This window comes from Acomys minous (assembly GCF_964271855.1).
Source record: "Acomys minous genome assembly, chromosome: 12".
Taxonomy (NCBI): domain Eukaryota; kingdom Metazoa; phylum Chordata; class Mammalia; order Rodentia; family Muridae; genus Acomys; species Acomys minous.
In genome coordinates, this window is record NC_140493.1 from 112,743,508 (window position 1) to 112,761,569 (window position 18,062).

General features: G+C 53.0%; 1 protein-coding gene across 3 annotated transcripts; it reads right to left on the reverse strand.

The window, feature by feature from the left end:
• Positions 1–1,981: 1,981 nt before the first annotated feature.
• Positions 1,982–12,722, reverse strand: LOC311579576 (secreted and transmembrane protein 1A-like). 3 transcript variants are annotated; one of them, XM_084750295.1, is made up of 6 exons: positions 12,601–12,722; positions 6,413–6,569; positions 5,485–5,793; positions 3,796–3,849; positions 3,440–3,566; positions 1,982–2,888 (listed from the first exon to the last, which is right to left on the reverse strand). In XM_084750295.1, exons 2-6 carry the CDS (start codon positions 6,501–6,503, stop codon positions 2,879–2,881), a joined length of 591 nt encoding a protein of 196 aa, XP_084606421.1. In that variant the 5' UTR covers positions 6,504–6,569; positions 12,601–12,722; the 3' UTR covers positions 1,982–2,878. The 3 variants fall into 3 exon arrangements, with proteins under 3 accessions (XP_084606421.1, XP_084606420.1, XP_084606422.1); XM_084750294.1 differs by having other exon boundaries at positions 1,982–2,945; XM_084750296.1 differs by lacking the exons at positions 1,982–2,888; positions 3,440–3,566 and having other exon boundaries at positions 3,843–3,976.
• Between the last annotated feature and the right edge of the window lie 5,340 nt (positions 12,723–18,062).

Here is an 18,062-nt window from a genome sequence, read left to right on the forward strand (position 1 = left end):
CACCTGCAGTGTCACCTGAACCAGAACACGGGCTGGATTGAGAAGACCTGGCTTTGGCCCTGAAGAAGAGACCCCAGGCTGTGACTGTCCTGGGAACACAGCAGCAGTGGCCGTTCTCCTAGGATGAAAGGGAGAGGCCTGTGTCCAGACCCAGAGTCGATGACCCTGCTGGCCCTGATCCCCGGGACAGTGTGAGGAGCATGTCCTGTCCTGGAGTCTCCTGTGGGCGTCTCATGCTATAGCTAAGCTTGAGTCACAGTGTGTCACTGTGCAGGTCGAGGGAGCAGGAATGGGGGGCAAGGGGCTGGCTCTCACTCTATCCCCAACAGAGAAAACCTGAAAAGACAGAAGCCACGGGACCAAGCACGGTCGAAGGCCCTGACTCAGTTTCCTCCTGAGGTTCCTGCAGCTGCAGGCGCAGAGGGACCTCACGGACTTTGAGGTTTCCCTTCTCAGTAGAGGTTTAGAGCTGACTTTTGTTGGAACGACACATCAGCACACTTGCCTGGCTTAGAAAATGCACGGCATGCTTCAGCAGTCAATATCACAGGAGGTCAAGAGACCAGGGCAGCTGGTGGCCGTGACAAGACCTGTGACTGTTATCATTCATCTTGACTGCAGTTAGAGTTTCTGGGAATCACACCTCTCCATATGTCTATGCCAGTGTTTCCAGAAAGGTTCCACTGAGGATGGCGTGTGGGCCACACCATCCTATGGGCTGGGATTGACTGCAGGTTGAAAAAAGAGACAGCAAGCCGGGCGTGGCGGCGCACGCCTTCAATCCCAGCACTGGGGAGGCAGAGGCAGGCGGATCGCTGTAAATTTGTAGGCCAAGGCTAGCCTGGTCTACAAAGCATGTTCCAGGGTAACCAGGGCTACATGGGAAAGACAGAGATGGAGAGAAAGAGACAGAGACAGAGATAGAGACAGAGATGGAAAGAGACAGACAGAGACAGAGAGACAGAGAGACAGAGAGACAGAGAGACAGAGGGACAGAGAGAGCTGAGCACCAGTGTGCGTTGTTTTCTGCTTCCAGCTGCTTCACATCTGCCCCCTCTATGCCAGGCTGTCCCCTCAAACTGAGCTGCAACAGCCCTTTCTCCTCTAAGCTCCGTGTCTCAGGTATTTTGCTTCAGCAAGAAAAGTAACGCATGGCCTCACATTGAAGCCAGCATTGACGCGCTATAGATCACCTTACCTTGGCCTGAGAGGCATGTGACTCTCAGCACCTGAACACAGGCTGTAGCCTGGAGACAGCATGGGGCTAGCTCTGGAGGCCATGGGCACTAGGCAGCACGCCCGGTCTCAGCTTTCACTCAGGTACCAGTGTGTGAGGTTTCTGGCAGATTTATTTTTTATTTTTTGTTTTCTTTTGTTTTTTTTCAGAAAGGGTCTCTCTGTGTTAGCCTTGGCTGTCCTGGACTTTGTAGACCAGGCTGGCCTCGAATTCACAGCGATCCACCTGCCTCTGACTCCCAGGTGCAGGGATTAAAGGCGTGCGCTACCACGCCCGGCTTCTGGTAGATTTTTATGTGTCTGAGTAACAGCTGTATTTCCCAGCTGACCTGATGGCCTCCTCGTTGGGTTATTATATTTATTTAATTAGTTTCTGGGATAAAGGATGGCATGTCTAGTGGCCAGTGACAGGGCTCAGCAGGTAAAAACATTTGCCTGACGACCTGATTTTATCCTTAGAACTTATATGAAAGCCAGGTGTGGCAGCATCTGAAATCCTAGCACTCTGAGGGTGAGGAGGACGTAGAGCCTGGAGAATTGTCTGGGTGCTCATGGCCTAGCTGGGCTGCAATAGATACCACAGCAGCAGAATCAAGGCAGAGTCGGCCTCAAACAAGGGGGAAGGAAAGATCTGGCTCCCCTACACACATGCACCCCTGATGTCCCCGTACCCACAGACGTACACACATCAGCAGTGACAACAAAATAACAACAACAATAAATTAACAGTAGGTAAAGTATGTGGTTTCTAACAAAAGAAATATATTTTTTTATTCTATATGTGAGGAAAAACAACATTGTAACCAAGATAAAAGGTCAGAAGGGAATACTGGGTAGGAGATATGAATCCAGGGAGTTGGGGCTGGGTGGGGGGGGGGCGGCCTGCTGATGAGAGGTCCCAGGGAGACCCAGGGCTGGCTGTTCCCTAGGAGAGCAATGGGGGCCAATGCGCACCTATGCCTTTCCATATCCCCTGCGCCTGAGGCCACTCACTCTGCCTTCCTGTGGCTGGCGTCAGGTGTTGCTTTAGCTTAGACCCCTCAGCTCCCTATTTCGGGCCCTGGAACCTGACATCTGGGTTTCCCAGACTTGTCACTACCACCCTGAGTTACAAAGCAGGCGTGTGCCCAAGTTCCACCTGAAGCAAATCTTGGTGCATCCACAGGCTTGCACTGGAGGACTCTGGGTAGCAGAGGGGCCCTGACCTCAGAGGCCCAGCAGAGGAAAAGGAGCCCAGGCCTTTGTAAAGAGCAGAGGGTTAGGATGCTGAAGGTCAGGAGCTGTGCAGCTTGCAAAGGCCCAGTTTTGGAAAGAATTGAGAAGCAGATAAGGTCACTGACGACCGTAGCCAGGAGGCTGCACTCTTGTTCACGTGACCAAGAGATGCCTGAACTGTTTTGCAGCTTCCAAGGCCCTTCCTCAGTGTGTCACTGTCTCTCTTCTGTGCAGAGCCAAGGCCTCCACTACCCTCGGGGAAAGGTCTTCTGTGCCCAGCAAACATGAATGAGACTTTTGCTCTGCCAAGCATGTAAAAATGCCTCCATAGTGTTTGGGAAACAGAAGGTCAGCAGCCTCAAAGGCCTAAGACATGATGAGCTGGTGGCCTCTCTCTGGCACCCTTCGTCCTCCACTGGCCACAGGCTTAGAACCTCCTTATGTAGACAGGGAGAGATGAAAAGAGAGGGTGTGTGAACCCCTTGAGCTCAGACCTGTGTAGAGAAAGACACAGGCATGCATAGATGACACACCATGCACTGCACACACGTGAACGGTCACGCCACCTATGCTAAGCATGTTCTTCCTTCCTGCCCTCCTTACCCCAGTGGAGCCTGGGTCTAAGCCTACGGTGGGCTTATTTCCAGGGCCCCACAGGCCTCAAACGTCCTCAATCAGAAACCCCGGGTTCCCTCCTAAAAAACAAGCTCCTGAGACTCCTTGGAGGACCTGAAGACTCCAGGCTCCACGCTGCTCTCCAAAGCGCTCCAGGGTCAACATAAAGCCTTGAGAACAGATGAGCCTTGTAGGCCCAACTCAGGGGCCGCATTCCTGCCTATACGAGACTAAGAAAAGCCCCTGCTGTTGGACCCACTGCTTTGGTCCTGTGAGGCCTCCACAGTCCCCCTGAACCCCCTCTGAGGCCCCTCTGAACAGGGGCACCCCAAGACAGTGCCAGGTAAGGATCCCAGGAAGACTCCCCTCATACCTGGACCGATGGCGCTTGTAGCAGATATATACACCGATTCCCGCCAGTCCCAAGATCAAGATGACAGCGACCACGATTCCCACAAGGGTCTCAGAACTGGCCTCCAGCTGAGCGCTCATGACTGCATCTGAAGTGGGTCAGAAGTCGTCAGGGGAGAGGCTTCTCATCACCCATTTCTTACTACGTCCCTCACAGGCTCACAACCCTATTCTCCCCACTTTCTGTCTGGCAACACTCTCCTGGGCAGTGACATCTGCTGGGCAAGCTCACGAAGGGCTAAGGGTGAAGGGTCCCAGGTGGGCAGCACGTGGCCCCATGGCATCGAGAGCCGATGGAGACAGGGTCGCAGCGCCTACCTGAGATGGGTGTGACCTGCTTCGCGCCTATGACCTCGTTCTTGTTTGAAGGCTCTGCAAGAGACATAGCATCAGGTTGAGTGTTATGTGAGTGCACTCCCTGCTCCAGATGCAGGAGTCCTGTGCGGCTGGCTGGTCCCAGGAGAAGCCAATGTCTGGCTCATCTCTAGGAGCTCAGTGGCTGTGACAGATTGAACCGGTGTGGGGAGGGGGAGAGGGCGATGGAGACTGGGCCTTTACAGGCACAGAAAGGGCGGAGGGAGTGGCCAGTGGCTCTCAGGCTAGGTGCAGCAAGAATGGCGAGCTTATAGCACAACAGGGGGTGTGCTGGTCTCTGGAGGGACACAGGGTGGCCCCGAGGGGTGTGGGCAGAATAGATGCCTCTGGTAGTTACTTCCACTTTCTTCACGAACCATGACAGTAGCCCGGGTAGCGTCCTAGCCTTAACTAGAAAGAGAGAGAGAGACACAGAGAGACAGACAGACAGACAGACAGACAGACAGACAGACACAGAGACAGAGAAGGGAGTGAATGAAGAACAGAAGGAGAAAAAGAAAAGGAAGGAGAGACGGATGAGGAAGGAAGGAAGGAAGCGTGGGTCAGACAGCAAGTCAGTGAGCAGCGCGCTCCATGGTTTCTCTTCCTTATACTTTTTGCTGAGGGGGGGCGGGGTTTCGAGACAGGGTCTCTCTGTGTAGCCCTGACTGTCCTGGACTCACTCTGTAGACCAGGCTGGCCTCGAATTCACAGGGATCCGCCTGCCTCTGCCTCCCGAGTGCTGGGATTAAAGGCGTGCGCCACCACGCCCGGCTTCCTCCGAGGTTTCTGTTTCAAGTTCTTGCTGAAGTTCCTGCCCTGGCTTCCCTCATGAGCTGAAACTAACCCTTTCCTCTTCTCCTCTTCTAACCTGCTTTTGATCATGGAGTTTGTCATAGCAAGAGAGTCAAACTAGAACCGGTAGGAAGTGAGGCTGAGGAGGGTTCTGGGGAGAGGGGGCAGGTGCAGACAGGAGCGCCATGGGGGGGTGGGGGAGGAGGTGGTGGCCTGTGGAGATGCTGCCCTTCAGTTCTTATTTTGAGACGAGGTCTGACCCTGGACTAATGGTCCTCCTGCTCGCAGTCTCCACGGTGCTGGGATCACAGCACACTTGGCTGAACTTGATTTCCTTAAGGTGACAGCGTATAGGACAAGCCTCCATGGTGGGAGTGCTGTGGGGAAGGGGCAGGGTCGTGGTGGTGTGGACGCTGCTAGAACTGGGGCCTCACTCTGTGGTCACCAGGACACGACACTCCCTCAGTCAAGGTGGCCGTGGCTACTGACCTCTGCGTGATCTCAGTGGCAGGTACGGTGTGAGTATCCTAGACTAGACAGTGGCTGGGTTTTGCTGGAAACTTCCAGAACATGGAGAATTGAGGTGCAATTTCACCCCTCAACAGCTGATGTGGGAGAGACTTGAGGGTGGCTGGGAAAGACGGGAGCATCGGCCTCAGCTGCTTCTGGTCCCCCCCAGACTGCTCCGGGAGTGGAGCCTCTCCAGCCCTCAGGACAGATGAAGATCCTCGGGGAGATCAGTGTCTTTGCCTCCCCCTCTGCCCTCCTTCCTGTCTGCCCCTCAAGTCACCATCCTTCTCTGCCACACGCCATACACTGGTCTTTGTCCCAGCTCACCTCCTCGCTTTATAGCCTCACCTGAAATATTCAGGGTGATGTTGTGGTAACATTTCTGGCGCCCATGCAGAAGCCACTGGTACAGCCCGGTGTGGCCATCCTGGGTGTCCCTGATTGCGAGCTCCGCCTGGCCCTCTTGAACTCGGAGCTCCCACCCGCTCTGAGAGAAGTGTCCTTGGGGCATCTTATTGAAGATGGTCCTTTCCCCTCCTTGGGCAATCAGCCAGATGGTGACATCGGTGAAGGTGTTGGAGATGTTACAGGTCATCACCGCACGGCCGCCTCTAGGCACAGACACTGTGCCGCTGGTGCATACAGGGTTGTCCCAGCCTGTGTGGAGAGGATGGTCACATATGGGCAAGGCAGAGCTGCGGGACAGTTGCCGGCTGCTCTTACAGGCTGTGGGCAGAGAGGCCGTGTCAGGACTTCCAAGAGACAGAGTGAGGTATTTCACACTGATTGGGTCAAAACTTAGGCACACTCTGTAGAAAGAATGGGATGGCGGGGGTTCACTGGGGATGCTGGATCTGGGGGTGTTGTTGGGGGGACTCCCAGGGGCCTGTTTTCTACACCCACTCTGAGATTCCTAAGTGTCTGCTGCCCTAAGGGTTTGGATGACGCGTAGGTTGCAGGACAAGGCTGGATGTGTCCAGAAGAAGCAGTCCTCAGTTAGGTGATGTCCCATTGCCTGGCCAGGGCCCCCTCTTTCTCTTTCTCTTGCAGCACAGGTGTAGTCACATGAGCTGCAAGTGTTGCTGGCCCTTTGCTGTCAGCCATACTTAGATGTACAGAGTTCACACTCCGTAGCCCAGGGGCACCAGCCCTCCTGCCTGTCTCTGGTGCTGAGTCAGCTGGGTGGCAGCCATCGCCTCGATCTAACCTTGGTTTGTCCTCCCATCCCGTCTGGACCCTTGTACCCTTCCCTCTGTGGCAGAGGACCCAGACCTACTTCTATTGTGAGCATTCAGAGAAACAACCAGGAGCAGGATGATAACCAGCCTGGGGGCAGGGACAGTGGACATCAAGTGGCCAGTCAGCATGGCCAGTTGGTGAGATGAGAGGCCTTGAGAGAGGCTTGTCTTCTTCAGCTGTCTGGAAACACCCACCTGGAAGGAGGGAACCGCAGAGGTCAGAGGTCAGAGGCCCACTGAGGCTGCCACAGAGCCTGGTGGGAGCAGTCCTAGCATGGCCAGGGTGTACAGCCCACGGTCTCTGAGCTTTTGACCAGCCCTGCCTGAATACCTGAGCTTCTGTAGGACTCCGAGCATCAGTGCCCAGTCTACCCCCCCACCCCCACCCCGGTTCTTGGTGAGGGCCATCTCTCCAGCCCTGGGCTGCACTTCTTATGGGAAGGGAGCCGTGGCAGGGAGAGCGTTTCAAGTCACCTGCCTTGTCTGTCTATTTAGACAGTGCCTTGCTATGTAGCCCAGGGTGGCCTGAAATTTGCTATGTCCTTGCCTCAACCTCCCAAGTACTGGAATTATAGGCAGGTGCCACCACACCCGGGTGGCTTACAGGACACGCCCTCAGCCCTCACATGACGCCTTCTTAGTTTGCAGCGTCCCATCTTGGACTATGTGGTGGAAAGCCTGAGTCTCCCCCTGTGCTCAGCACCAACCTCCAGCTCTGCCCTGACTCACGTAGCTGCTGCTTCCCCTGAAACCTGTCCCCAACCCCCTGGGAGCAGCCTGGGCAAGGAAAGGGTGCCCCCCCACCCCACAACAGGCACGTTCCGAGCCATTCCAGGGTGACAGGTATCAGCTTGAAGTTGGGTCTGCGTTATGTGGTTCCAGGGCTGCTGTCTCTGAGCTTAGGACAGTAAGGTGCTATTTTTATCTTACTTTAAAAACTTTTCCCAGAAAAGCATGTTGTTTCACCCCTGTAATCTTAGCCCTTGGGAGGTAAAGACATGAAGATCCAAAGGTCAAAGGTCAGTCCGCATTGCATAGCAAATTCAAGGCCAGCCTGGGATACAGGAAACCCTGTCTCAAAACAAAAACAAACAAACAACAACAAACAAAAAAACCAAAACCCAACAGTATCCTTTTCTGTTTTTATTTAGAGGCAGGGTCTTCCTATATAGCTCAGGCCGACCTTGAATTCGAGGCTCCCCTTCCTCAGCCTCCTGAACCGTGTGCTACCATTCTGCGCCCTTTTCTTATTTCTAATTTATTGTTGCAAGAAGGGCAGCCAGTTTAAATCACCACGTTTCTCACATATGCCTTTAAAAACAGCCCGTAACAGAAAAGTGTGAGGCAAGCCAGTCATGGCGGCTCACCCCTGCTATCCAACGCCGGGAGGCTGAGGCAGGAAGAGCTCCGTGTGTTCGAGGCCACCCTGATCTACGGGTTGACTCCTTACTGCCACACTCCTCTTCACCCCTTTCCCAAAGAAAGAAGCAAGGGAAAGTCTATGATAGAAACTGCCAGATAGAGGCTGGAGAGATGGCTCAACGGTTAAGAGCACTGGCTGGTCTTCCAGAGGTTCTGAGTTCAATTCCCAGCACCCACATGGTGGCTCACAACCATCTATAGTGAGATCTGGTGCCCTCTTCTGGCCTACAGGTGTACATGCACATTCATACATTATATAAATAAATCTAGAAAGAAAGAAGAAAGAGAGAGAGAGAGAGAGTGCCAGATGGACACATGCTGAGAGAAGCCAGGAACATATGAAACCATAAAGCTTAGTTACAACACCCCCCTCTGTCACCCTCCTCTCCCTGTCACAGCAGCTGTCCTTTAAGACACATCTACTGAGTGCCTGAGGCCTTATTTGGAATTAAGCCACAGGTGCAGCTAGTCAGGATGAGGTTCTACTGAGTCTGGCGAGCCATACCTAGTAGGATGGCTGTCTTAGAACTTAGACACGTAAACAGAGAGATGCAGGCCGTCTGAGGCAGAAAGGAGATGGCCCACAGCCACAACACCTAAGTCTCCCAGAGTCTCGGACACAGACGGACCTTCCCAAGCCTGTACGCTGTGGTACGTGACTATGTCCTCCACTTGCGGCAGCCAGGACTATGAGAGAATAACTCCTGCACTGTGGGGGTGGAGATTTGGTTTAGCCGTAAGTACTGGTGTAGCCTGACTGTATGGGTTGGAGATTTTGGTTCAGCCGTAAGTACTGGTCTAGCAGCACCGGATGTCATCACACACAAATCCCAGACACAAGAAGAGAGGTTTAGAATCTCCTGCCCCAGATGTCTTCCTTACTGGAGCCTGTCCACTCTGCTCACTGCTGCTCCCCACACAGCACATCTGCCGGCTCACTTCCCAGGATGCCTTGCTCCAGGAGGGTTTCCGTTTTGCACACTTGCTAAGTCCTGTCAGTGTCTCACCGGGTTATCTGGCTTCTGACTGTGAACGCAGAAGCGCGCTGTCTGCCTTACACCAGTCTGACTCCTGTCTTGGTCACTCCTGTCTCTTATCTCTTTTCCTTAGACGGGAAGACTGTACACACGGATGCTTCCCTTGTTTGTTTTTTTCTTTCAAAGCTTCAAGTTTTAGTTTTAAAATGCCCACCAGAGGCTGAAGAGCTAACTCCACTGGTAACTGCTAAGCAACAGGGCCTGAATTTGACATTTAGAACCTACATTTAAAAGTCAGGTATTGGGGGTTTGAGGCCAGCTTGGTCTCCAGAGTTCCAGGACAGCCAGGGATACACAGAGAAACCCTGTCTTGGACCCCCCCCCCAGCCTCCCCCCCCAAAGTACAATATTATTAGCCAGGCATGGCAGCACATGCCTTTAATTCCTGGTGAGCCTCTGAGTTTGAGGCCAGCCTGGTCATACAAAGCCATTTCCAGGACAGAGAAACCCTGTCTTGAAAAACAAAACGAAACATCAGGTACAGGGCCTGCAGTGGTGATGGCTCAGCAGTTAATAACGCATGTTGCTCTTCTGGAGGATGCAGGGTTGACTCCCAGAGCCTGCATGCTGACTTCCAACAGTCTTGTGACTTTAGTCCCAGGGGCTCCAGGGGCACCAGGCACCCAAGCGCATAATTATATATCCAGACACAAATGCAGGCAAAACACTCATATACATAGGATTAAAACTTTGAATTAAAAAACAAGTCAGACATGGTTGCACACACTTATGATCTTGCCCCTGGGCAGGCAGGAGGAGGAAGACCCCTGGGGCTTGCTGGGAAGCCAGCCTGCCTTGCCTGCTGGGTAAGTTCCAGGCCCATGAGAGACCATGTCTCAGAAAAGCAAAGTGGACAGTGCCGGAAAAGCAATACCTACTTCAAGTGTGTACGTATGCATCCACCCATACACATGCACCCTTTACACAGAGGGGAAGCCGGGCGTGGTGGCGCACGCCTTTAATCCCAGCACTCAGGAGGCAGAGGCAGGCGGATCCGCTGTGAGTTCAAGACCAGCCTGGTCTACAAAGCGAGTCCAGGACTACACAGAGAGACCCTGTCTCAAAAAACCAAACCAAACACAGAGGGGAGGCGGGCAGGGAGGTAGGCAGGGAGGCAGGGAGGCAGGGAGAGAAGGAGGGAAGGAGGGAGAGAGACTCTTTTGCAAAGTTTTCACATCTGCCTGGAAGTCATGTTGAAAGCTGTGAGAGAGTCCACTGTGGGCGGCATCTTATGAGCCGCTGGTTCAGCAGGACTGGCTGCCCACTACAGAGCCCCGACACCTGGCACTCACGGCCGGCCCTGCCTTGGCCATCCTCCTTATCTTTCCGGATTTTGGCAAGCAGACCTGACACCTGGTTTTATCTTCCTGTAGATCTCTTTCCCAGCCAGAGTGGTGACCTAGTTTTGTAACTTCTTTCCTTAGAGCCAGGGGTTTCCCAGAATCTACCCTGCACCCTCCAAACGCAGCCTGTAGGTCTTAGTGCCTCCCATGCAGGTCCAGCACCAGGATCCTGGGTTGCATGGTTGGAAACTTCTGGAAGGTGTGGCAACTCTTCTGAGGAGGCTTCCCACCTCTGAAGAGATCCACCTAACACTTTCTCTGAGATGGCTCTATGAAACGCTTTCTCCAGGGGCTGGAGAGATGGCTCAGAGGTTAAGAACACGTCTGTTCTCCCAAAGGTCCTGAGTTTGATTCTCAGTAAGCACATGGTGGCTCACAACTATCTATGCTGGTGCCCTCTTCTGGTGTGCAGGCATACATGCAGACAGAATACTGTATTAAAAAAAAATTTAGCTGGATGTGGTGGTGCACGCCTGTAATCCCAGCACTCGGGAGGCAGAGGCAGGCAGATCACTGTGAGTTCGAGGCCAGCCTGGTCTACAAAGTGAGTCCAAGACAGCCAAGGCTAACACAGAGAGACCTTGTCTCGAAAAACAAAACAAAACAATCTCGAAAAACAAAAGAAAAAAGAAAAAGAAAAAAAAAAAAGAAACACTTTCTCCAACTTGAAAGTTTCTGCCGGGACACATTCTCCTCAGTTTTGGGCTTGCTGTGTCCCAGGGCCTCCCTTTGGCTCTCAGAACTGCAGCTGCTGGGCTGTGGGGGGCGGGGCTGAATCTCATTATTGAGCTCAGTTGGCCTCACTGCTCTGTCCAGAGGGAGGCTAGGCCACTTCTGGGTCTTACCTTTCCCGCCTGTCTCTCCTTCAGTAGACAAAGCCTCGGGGCTGGAGTTGGCAGAGGGGCAGGGGACAGCCCTAGGTCCCTTTGGTTGTAGGCGTCTTGCGGGATCCTGCTGTTTAGGGCCCATTACCCCTCCTCAGCTCCAACACCTCTGTGCACTCTGCCCTGCGGCCCTCAGGTCTATTTAAAGGCACCCTTCAGGCTGGCCAAGCCCACTGTCTTGTCACAGAGCTCTGTGCTGTGGTGGCCTGGACTTTTTTTGGGGGAGGGCCCCTCTGAAGGCCACTGAAGAATTCCTGGCCTTGGAGATGCCACCTTCGTTCTTGGCCATCAGTAGATTTCTGTCTCCTGAGCCACAGGCTCTTTGCTGCCTGAATATGTCAGACAGATGCACACAGCTCCCCGTGCCAGTTGTAGGTATAGCAGGTAGAGGGTAGAGCAAGGTCTCTACTGCCTAGAAGTCTGTGAGGCCACGATCCCGAGGGCCAGCCGTTGACTGGAGAGCCTCCCACTCAGGACCACACATCCTGTTCCAGTCCCCTGGGAGAAGTGAAAGGCCAGCAGTGGAACAGACACAGGGGAGCATGAAGACATGAGGACATGAGGCCAGAAGTGGGCAGTCAGCTGGCCTTTTACAGCACAGCGCCAGCTCAGTGAGAGGCACAGTGGGCCCTGGCTCAGATGCCGCCTGCAGGATGGCAGCCACCCGTCTTTGATGTTAGTGGCCCAGCGTGTGTCCCCTCGGTGCCAAGGCCCATGAAGTTAATGTCCACTGGCACGTGGCCAGGAAGGGTAGCTGGCACAGAAACTCTCCATCCCGTTCAGGGATTCACTTTCCAGAGACCCAGCATAGCTGCCTGAGGGACCCAGGCCCAGCCCTGGCTTCTTGGCTAGAACTCCTATACCTAAGATGGATAACATGGTTTTCACACCGGCAGACGTTAACTTGAAAGTGGGAGGTAGTTTGAGAGAGTGCTGTCCTCAAAGGAAGAAATGAAATGGAGAAAGGGAAGGAGCCACTGAGCACCCTGGTGTCTGGCATGACGCACGTGTGTGTGTGTGTGTGTGTGTGTGTGTGTGTGTGTGTGTGTGTGTGTGCGCGCGCGTGCATGTGCCGAGAGGCTCAGCATCCTACATAGAGGTTTGCACACACAGCCGTGGGCAATGAGACTCTGCAGGTATCTGTGCTATTGGGTGAGTGCGCGTTTTCCTCCTTCACAGGCCTGGGACACAGTGTCCATCCTTCCGCCCCTCCAAATCCTCCACCGTCCATGTTTAGAGGGCAGAGGTGAGGACTCCACCCGACTTGCCCCCCTCGGTGCATGCTGAAGAGCTGTGACTTGCTTTTCCTCCTCCAGAGCAGAGCCTGGGGCACCTGAAGGCGCACAGGTCCTGCTGAACACTGAGTGCAGCCTGATCCTGCCCTCCATGCTTTCTAAATACCAACAGCCTGGCTGATGGCCCAGCTTTGCCCTTGCTCATGCCTTTTCTGAGGCAGCTGTTCCCAGCCCACAGAACCCTGGGCCCTCTGAAAACCTGGGTGCCCCCAAGTCCTTGCTCCCTACACACCCCAGCCCCTCACCTGCTCCTTCTGCAGCGAGCTCCTCAAAGTCACTGCCTCTGCAGCAGCTGGAAGTCTGATCTTGCCCAAGCCAGTGGGAAACTGAAAGGCTCAGGGGAGGGGCAAGAGGAGGCAGCGTGTCCTGTCCTCGGCCCACGCCGCCCCAACCCGCACTTTGTAGGAAGCCAAGCAATTTTCAGGAACTACTCCATAGTTAGCATAAGAGTGCAGGGAGTTTCTCAGTGATTTTATCATTAGAGTGTTTTGATTAGAAGCCCTGTATTGGTTTCAGTAGAACACACAGGGGGAGGGTCCAAGCTCTTTCTAAGAAAGCCCTGGCTGGAACTGGTGTGTGATTCAGGCCTCAGGGGCTGTTCTTGGGGGGTGCTGTGTGCTTCCCTACAGGGGTCAGGGCCAGAAGGTGCCTTAGGGTTGCGCTCTGGAGGGCAGCTTGGTCCATCTGGACACCCTTTGGGGTGGGTAGCCGGAGAGTTCTGGGGCTGACATCCTTTGCCCAGCCCCACCGTAAAACACCGGAACTGGGACACCTGCTCTGCTAGTCTGCACCAGGGTCCTCCTCTTTGCAGACAAACCCCGGAGCGCACTCGGGCTCCACCTGGAAAAGGTCCCTGAGTCAAGGAAGACTCCTGCTCCTAGCAAACAGGTTTTGCAGCCTGCTGCAGGGATCGCAAGAGGGAGCCTCAGGGCGGAGGCAGAGACTGCTGTCCACTAGGGCTCCTGGAAGGAAGGGCCAGGCTTCAACCAGCTCCACTCTCAGCTCCCTACTCCTTGTGGCTTAGCAGGGCTGTGGGGTCAGCACTGTGAACTTCCCCACGGGCAGTGAAAGGAGCAGTCTATGGCCAGAGACGAAGTGGGGCACCCTGGGGAAGCTACGTGTGTGTGTGTGTGTGTGTGTGTGTGTGTGTGTGTGTGTGTGTGTGACATAGATGGGGTGTCCGGGAAGAGGTTTGTTTACTTCTGAGCAGCTCTATGAGCTGGGATGAGACCTGCATTTAGAAGATCTACACCAGGCCAGGAGTGGTGGCGCACGTCTTTAATCCCAGCACTCGGGAGGCAGAGGCAGGCAGATCTGCTGTGAGTTAGAGGCCAGCCTGGTCTACAAAGTCAGTCCAGGACAGCTAAAGCTACACAGAGAGACCCTGTCTTGAAAAACCAAAAAGAAAGAAAGAAAGTCTACACCTATGAGTACAGTAGACACTAGGGCAAGACTTGAGGGCCCCACAGTGACTCTGGCCTTGTGGCAATCCAGAGGGCGAACCCAAGATGCTGTCTCTGTCAGTGAAGAGCCCTGGAGGGATTGTGCATCAGGACGGGCCCTTTCTCATGCTGGGCCTTAACTTGGGAGATAAAACAAAGAGCCTGAAGCCTCAAGCAAGACAGAACCATGTAAGTGTGGAACCCAGATGCTGCATGGGGCCTGGCAGCCAGGCAGTGCCCTCTCCGGTTACACACACACACACACACACACACACACACACACACACACACACGTGCGCACACACACGCACACACACACACACACGCACATACACACACACACACACATGCGCACATACACTCACATACACACACACAGGCACATACACACACACACACACACACACGTGCGCGCACACACGCACACACACACACAGGCACATACACACACACACACACACACGTGCGCGCACACACGCACACACACACACACAGGCACATACACACACACACACACACACACGTGCGCGCACACACGCACATACACACACACAGGCACATACACACACACACACACACACTCTTCCCCCTATCCCCGAGACTGCAGCCCACATCACCGCTGCCTTCTCTCCTCTGGCTGCATCTCTCAAGTGGACCGCCAAGGTCTTTATCTGTGAGAAGGAGCTTCTGGCTTGCTGGGCAAGAGCTCCTTGTGGTGAGGGGCTAAGGGACAGGCGAGGGCGCCCAGTGCCTTGCCCACAGAGATGCCCATCACAGTTAAGTAAAGTGCGCTCACACATCGGTGAAAGTGAAACCGGTTTTGCATTTTGAAAGTAATAAGGGCAGAGGGAACAGGCAGACCAGAATAGTTTCAGCGGTGCAGTGATGGTCCCCACGCCAGCTTCCTTTTTATTTCTCCCTTTCCATTTCTTTTTTTAAAGTATATCTTATTAAGTTATTCATATTACATCTCAATTGTTATCCCATCCCTTCATAGTTCGTGTGAAAGTCAGACCCCACTCTCCACTCAGCTGTTTTCTTCTCCGTTTTTCTCATTATGAAGGCCCTAGCTGGCTTGGAACTCACTAAGTAGACCAGGCAGGCCTTGAACTCAGAAAGATCAGTCTACCCTCCGCCTCCTGCTGAGATTAACAGTGTTTTCCACCACACCTGGCTCTCACTCCAGTGTCAATGTCCACGGGCGACAAACGCTTAGCTTTCTGGAGATTCCGTGTGGAAGGAATGTGACCTTACCTTAGCCTGGGCTCAAGGTGAAAGCAGTCCTGGGAGGCGAGACCCCACAGAGATAAACATCGGTGACTGACTGAGAGGTGTTGCTTTCTTCCGTCCTGTAGAGGATCTGCGAGATTCCTGGAGAATTACACAGGGGAGTCACCCGAGGAACTGATGCTCAGAGGTTTAATCTTGTTCTCCTTCATCTCCTTTTCCCTCCTGTTTAGGGCAGTCGGGTTGTAAGGAAGATACCTTTGTTTAATAAATTCATAATAAAGTTCAGTTGTTAAGGAACCAGAGCCAACAGTTCTGGGGGTGTCAGACTTGCTGGATACGTACCTTCACCCAACTGATCCATCTTGAGAGAGTCTTCAGGGCAACATGGGCCCGAGAGCAGCCTGAACTTCTCAGGAGAGTCCTACGGAAGCTACGTGTGTGGATTTAGTGCTTTCTGTGGTCATGATGGTCAAAGGTCCTAAGGATTAAAATGCAGTGTTTTGTATTCTTATGTTGATCTAAGGAGTTTACTGAGTGAAGTCACAGGGTGGATTCTCCAGCGCACAGGTGGATAGGAGACACCCACAGGCCAAGATGTCAGAGAAATCACTGACAAGGAAGTCAACCCATGTTTTGACTGTGAACTAGGCCCATGACCTTGTTTTTATGATTCTTAGAAAATTACAAGCCTATTGACCAGAAAGGAATAAGGCTGAATTTGAAAGTTATACATGTTAGGTTATAGACATGACTCACTGATTTTTTTTTTCAAGATAGGGCTTCTCTGTGTAGCCTTGGCTGTCCTGGACTGACTTTGTAGACAAGGTTGGCCTCAAACTCACAGCGATCCTCCTGCCTCTGCCTCCCGAGCGCTGGGATCACAGGCGTGTGCCACCCTCTACACTCTTGCTTTTCTAAATTCCTTATTTCGCTTTCTACTTGTTACCACAAGATTTACGCTTCCCTGGATATGGCAGAAACCCAAATAATTCAACAGAACCCAGATTTTTCTCAAAAGAGCTCCCCAAGATGGCCTTTCACACAGGTGGAGTCACCCTGATGGTCTAACAGAATCCTAGTGGCCCAGAAGAACCCCAAAAGATAAGCGTCTCACACTTCCTGTTAGACAAAGTGCAGACATTACAATTAATTCAGAACGAACCAAAACAGCTCCAGAGAGTCTCCAGGCTGACCAGGAAAAGGGTGCTGGCCACAGGAAGGGCACTTGCCTCGTTCGCAGAAACACACACAGGCGGTCTGACCTGAAGGTGATTTTCAAAGAAAAAGACAGAACAAGTCTGTGGCCGTGCAGATCCTTCCAAGAACATCTTAGGAAACAAAGAATCTGCCAAAGTGTAGGACACTTCCACAAACTGCCTCATAAGAAATTAAAAGATTTTTCTTCTTAAAAACCCTGAGGAGCCGGGCATGGTGGCACACACCTTTAATCCCGGCACTCGGGAGGCAGAGGCAAGTGGATCGCTGTTGAGTTCGAGGCCAGCCTGGTCTGCAGTGTGAGTCCAGGACAGCCAAGACTACACAGAGAAACCTTGTTTTGAAAAACAACAACAACAACAACAACCTCCCCCCCCCCAAAAAAAACCAAACCAACAAAACAAAACAAAACACCCTGAGGGATCAGATGACTCAGGAGGTAAAGGTGTCGCCACCAAACCTGAAAACCTCAGTTTGATCCTGGGGACTCACATAGTGGAAAAAGAGTACTGACTCCTGCACGTGTGTACACACACACACACACACACACACACACACACACACACACACTCGTTTTAAATAATGTAAAAACAAACAAATTTGGGGGACAACACAGGGTCTCACTCTATAGTCTTTGTTGGCCTGGAACTTACTACATAGGCCAGGTTAGCTTCAAACTCACAGCAATCTGCTTGTTTCTCCGGCCTAAATTCTGGGATTAAAGATATGCACCACCGTGGCCTGTCCAGCCTCTTTTAAAATTGGGAATGGGTAGGCCACGTGGCACAAGCCTGTGATTCCAGCACTTGGGAGGGACCAGCATCAAGAGGCCAAGGCCAGCCTGAGCCACACTGCAGTCTGTCTCCAAAACAACACAGAACATGGAGAAAGCTCTTTCTGTGAGCTGTGCAGTCCCTACCCCGTTTCCAAGGCTGTCTCCTCTACCAGCTTCTCCGTTTCTTCCAGTCAGGGCAGCAGTGGGGCCTCCAGGTTAGATTAGCGATCACAGCAGTCCAGGTCACGCCGACGTCTCAGTCAGAACTTTTCTGCTTGCCTGAGTCTGTGCGCCTCGTGTCTCGGCTGATAATGGACAGGTGCTGCTTTTAGAATGGCGTCACTGGGGCAGACACAGCCTGAAGCCTCTGCTCCGCACAAGACGGAGTAACACGCAGCTGATTTCCTCAAGCAGTCAGCATCCTGATCATACGGCTGTGGCTTCAATTCAGAATTCACTGCGCCGGGGCAAGCGGGGTGGCAGAAGTAGCTATGCCAAGGACAGCTGCCAAAGGGGCAGCCACTGAGAGGGCATCTCTTTGGAAAGAAGACTGGTGAACAAAAGGAGAAAGAAGAAGGAGGAGGAGGAGGAGGAGGAGGAGGAGGAGGAGAAGGGCATGTTAGCATCTGGACCACAGGACTAAAACAAAAATAAAGTGCGGTGGCCAGCAGGGTTAGCACATAGTGACCCTTCCTGTCTTAACCATGTTCTTTTTTGTTTGTTTGTTTGTTTGTTTTCCAAGACAGGGTTTCTCTATGTAGCCTTGGCTGTCCTAAACTCACTTTGTACACCAGGCTGGCCTTGAGCTCACAGAGATCCACCTACCTCTGCCTCCCAAGAGCTGGGATTAAAGGCGTGCGCCACCATGCCCAGCCCTTTTTTTTTTTAAAGACTGTGTGTGTGTTATGTATGTGTGTGTGTGTGTGTTATATGTGTATGTGTGTGATGTGTGTCCATGTGCCCAGTCTCACCCCCAGGATTTTGTGCATCTTAAGCAAGGACTCTACCACTGATCTGAGCTACATCCCAGCCCCCTCCCCCTTTT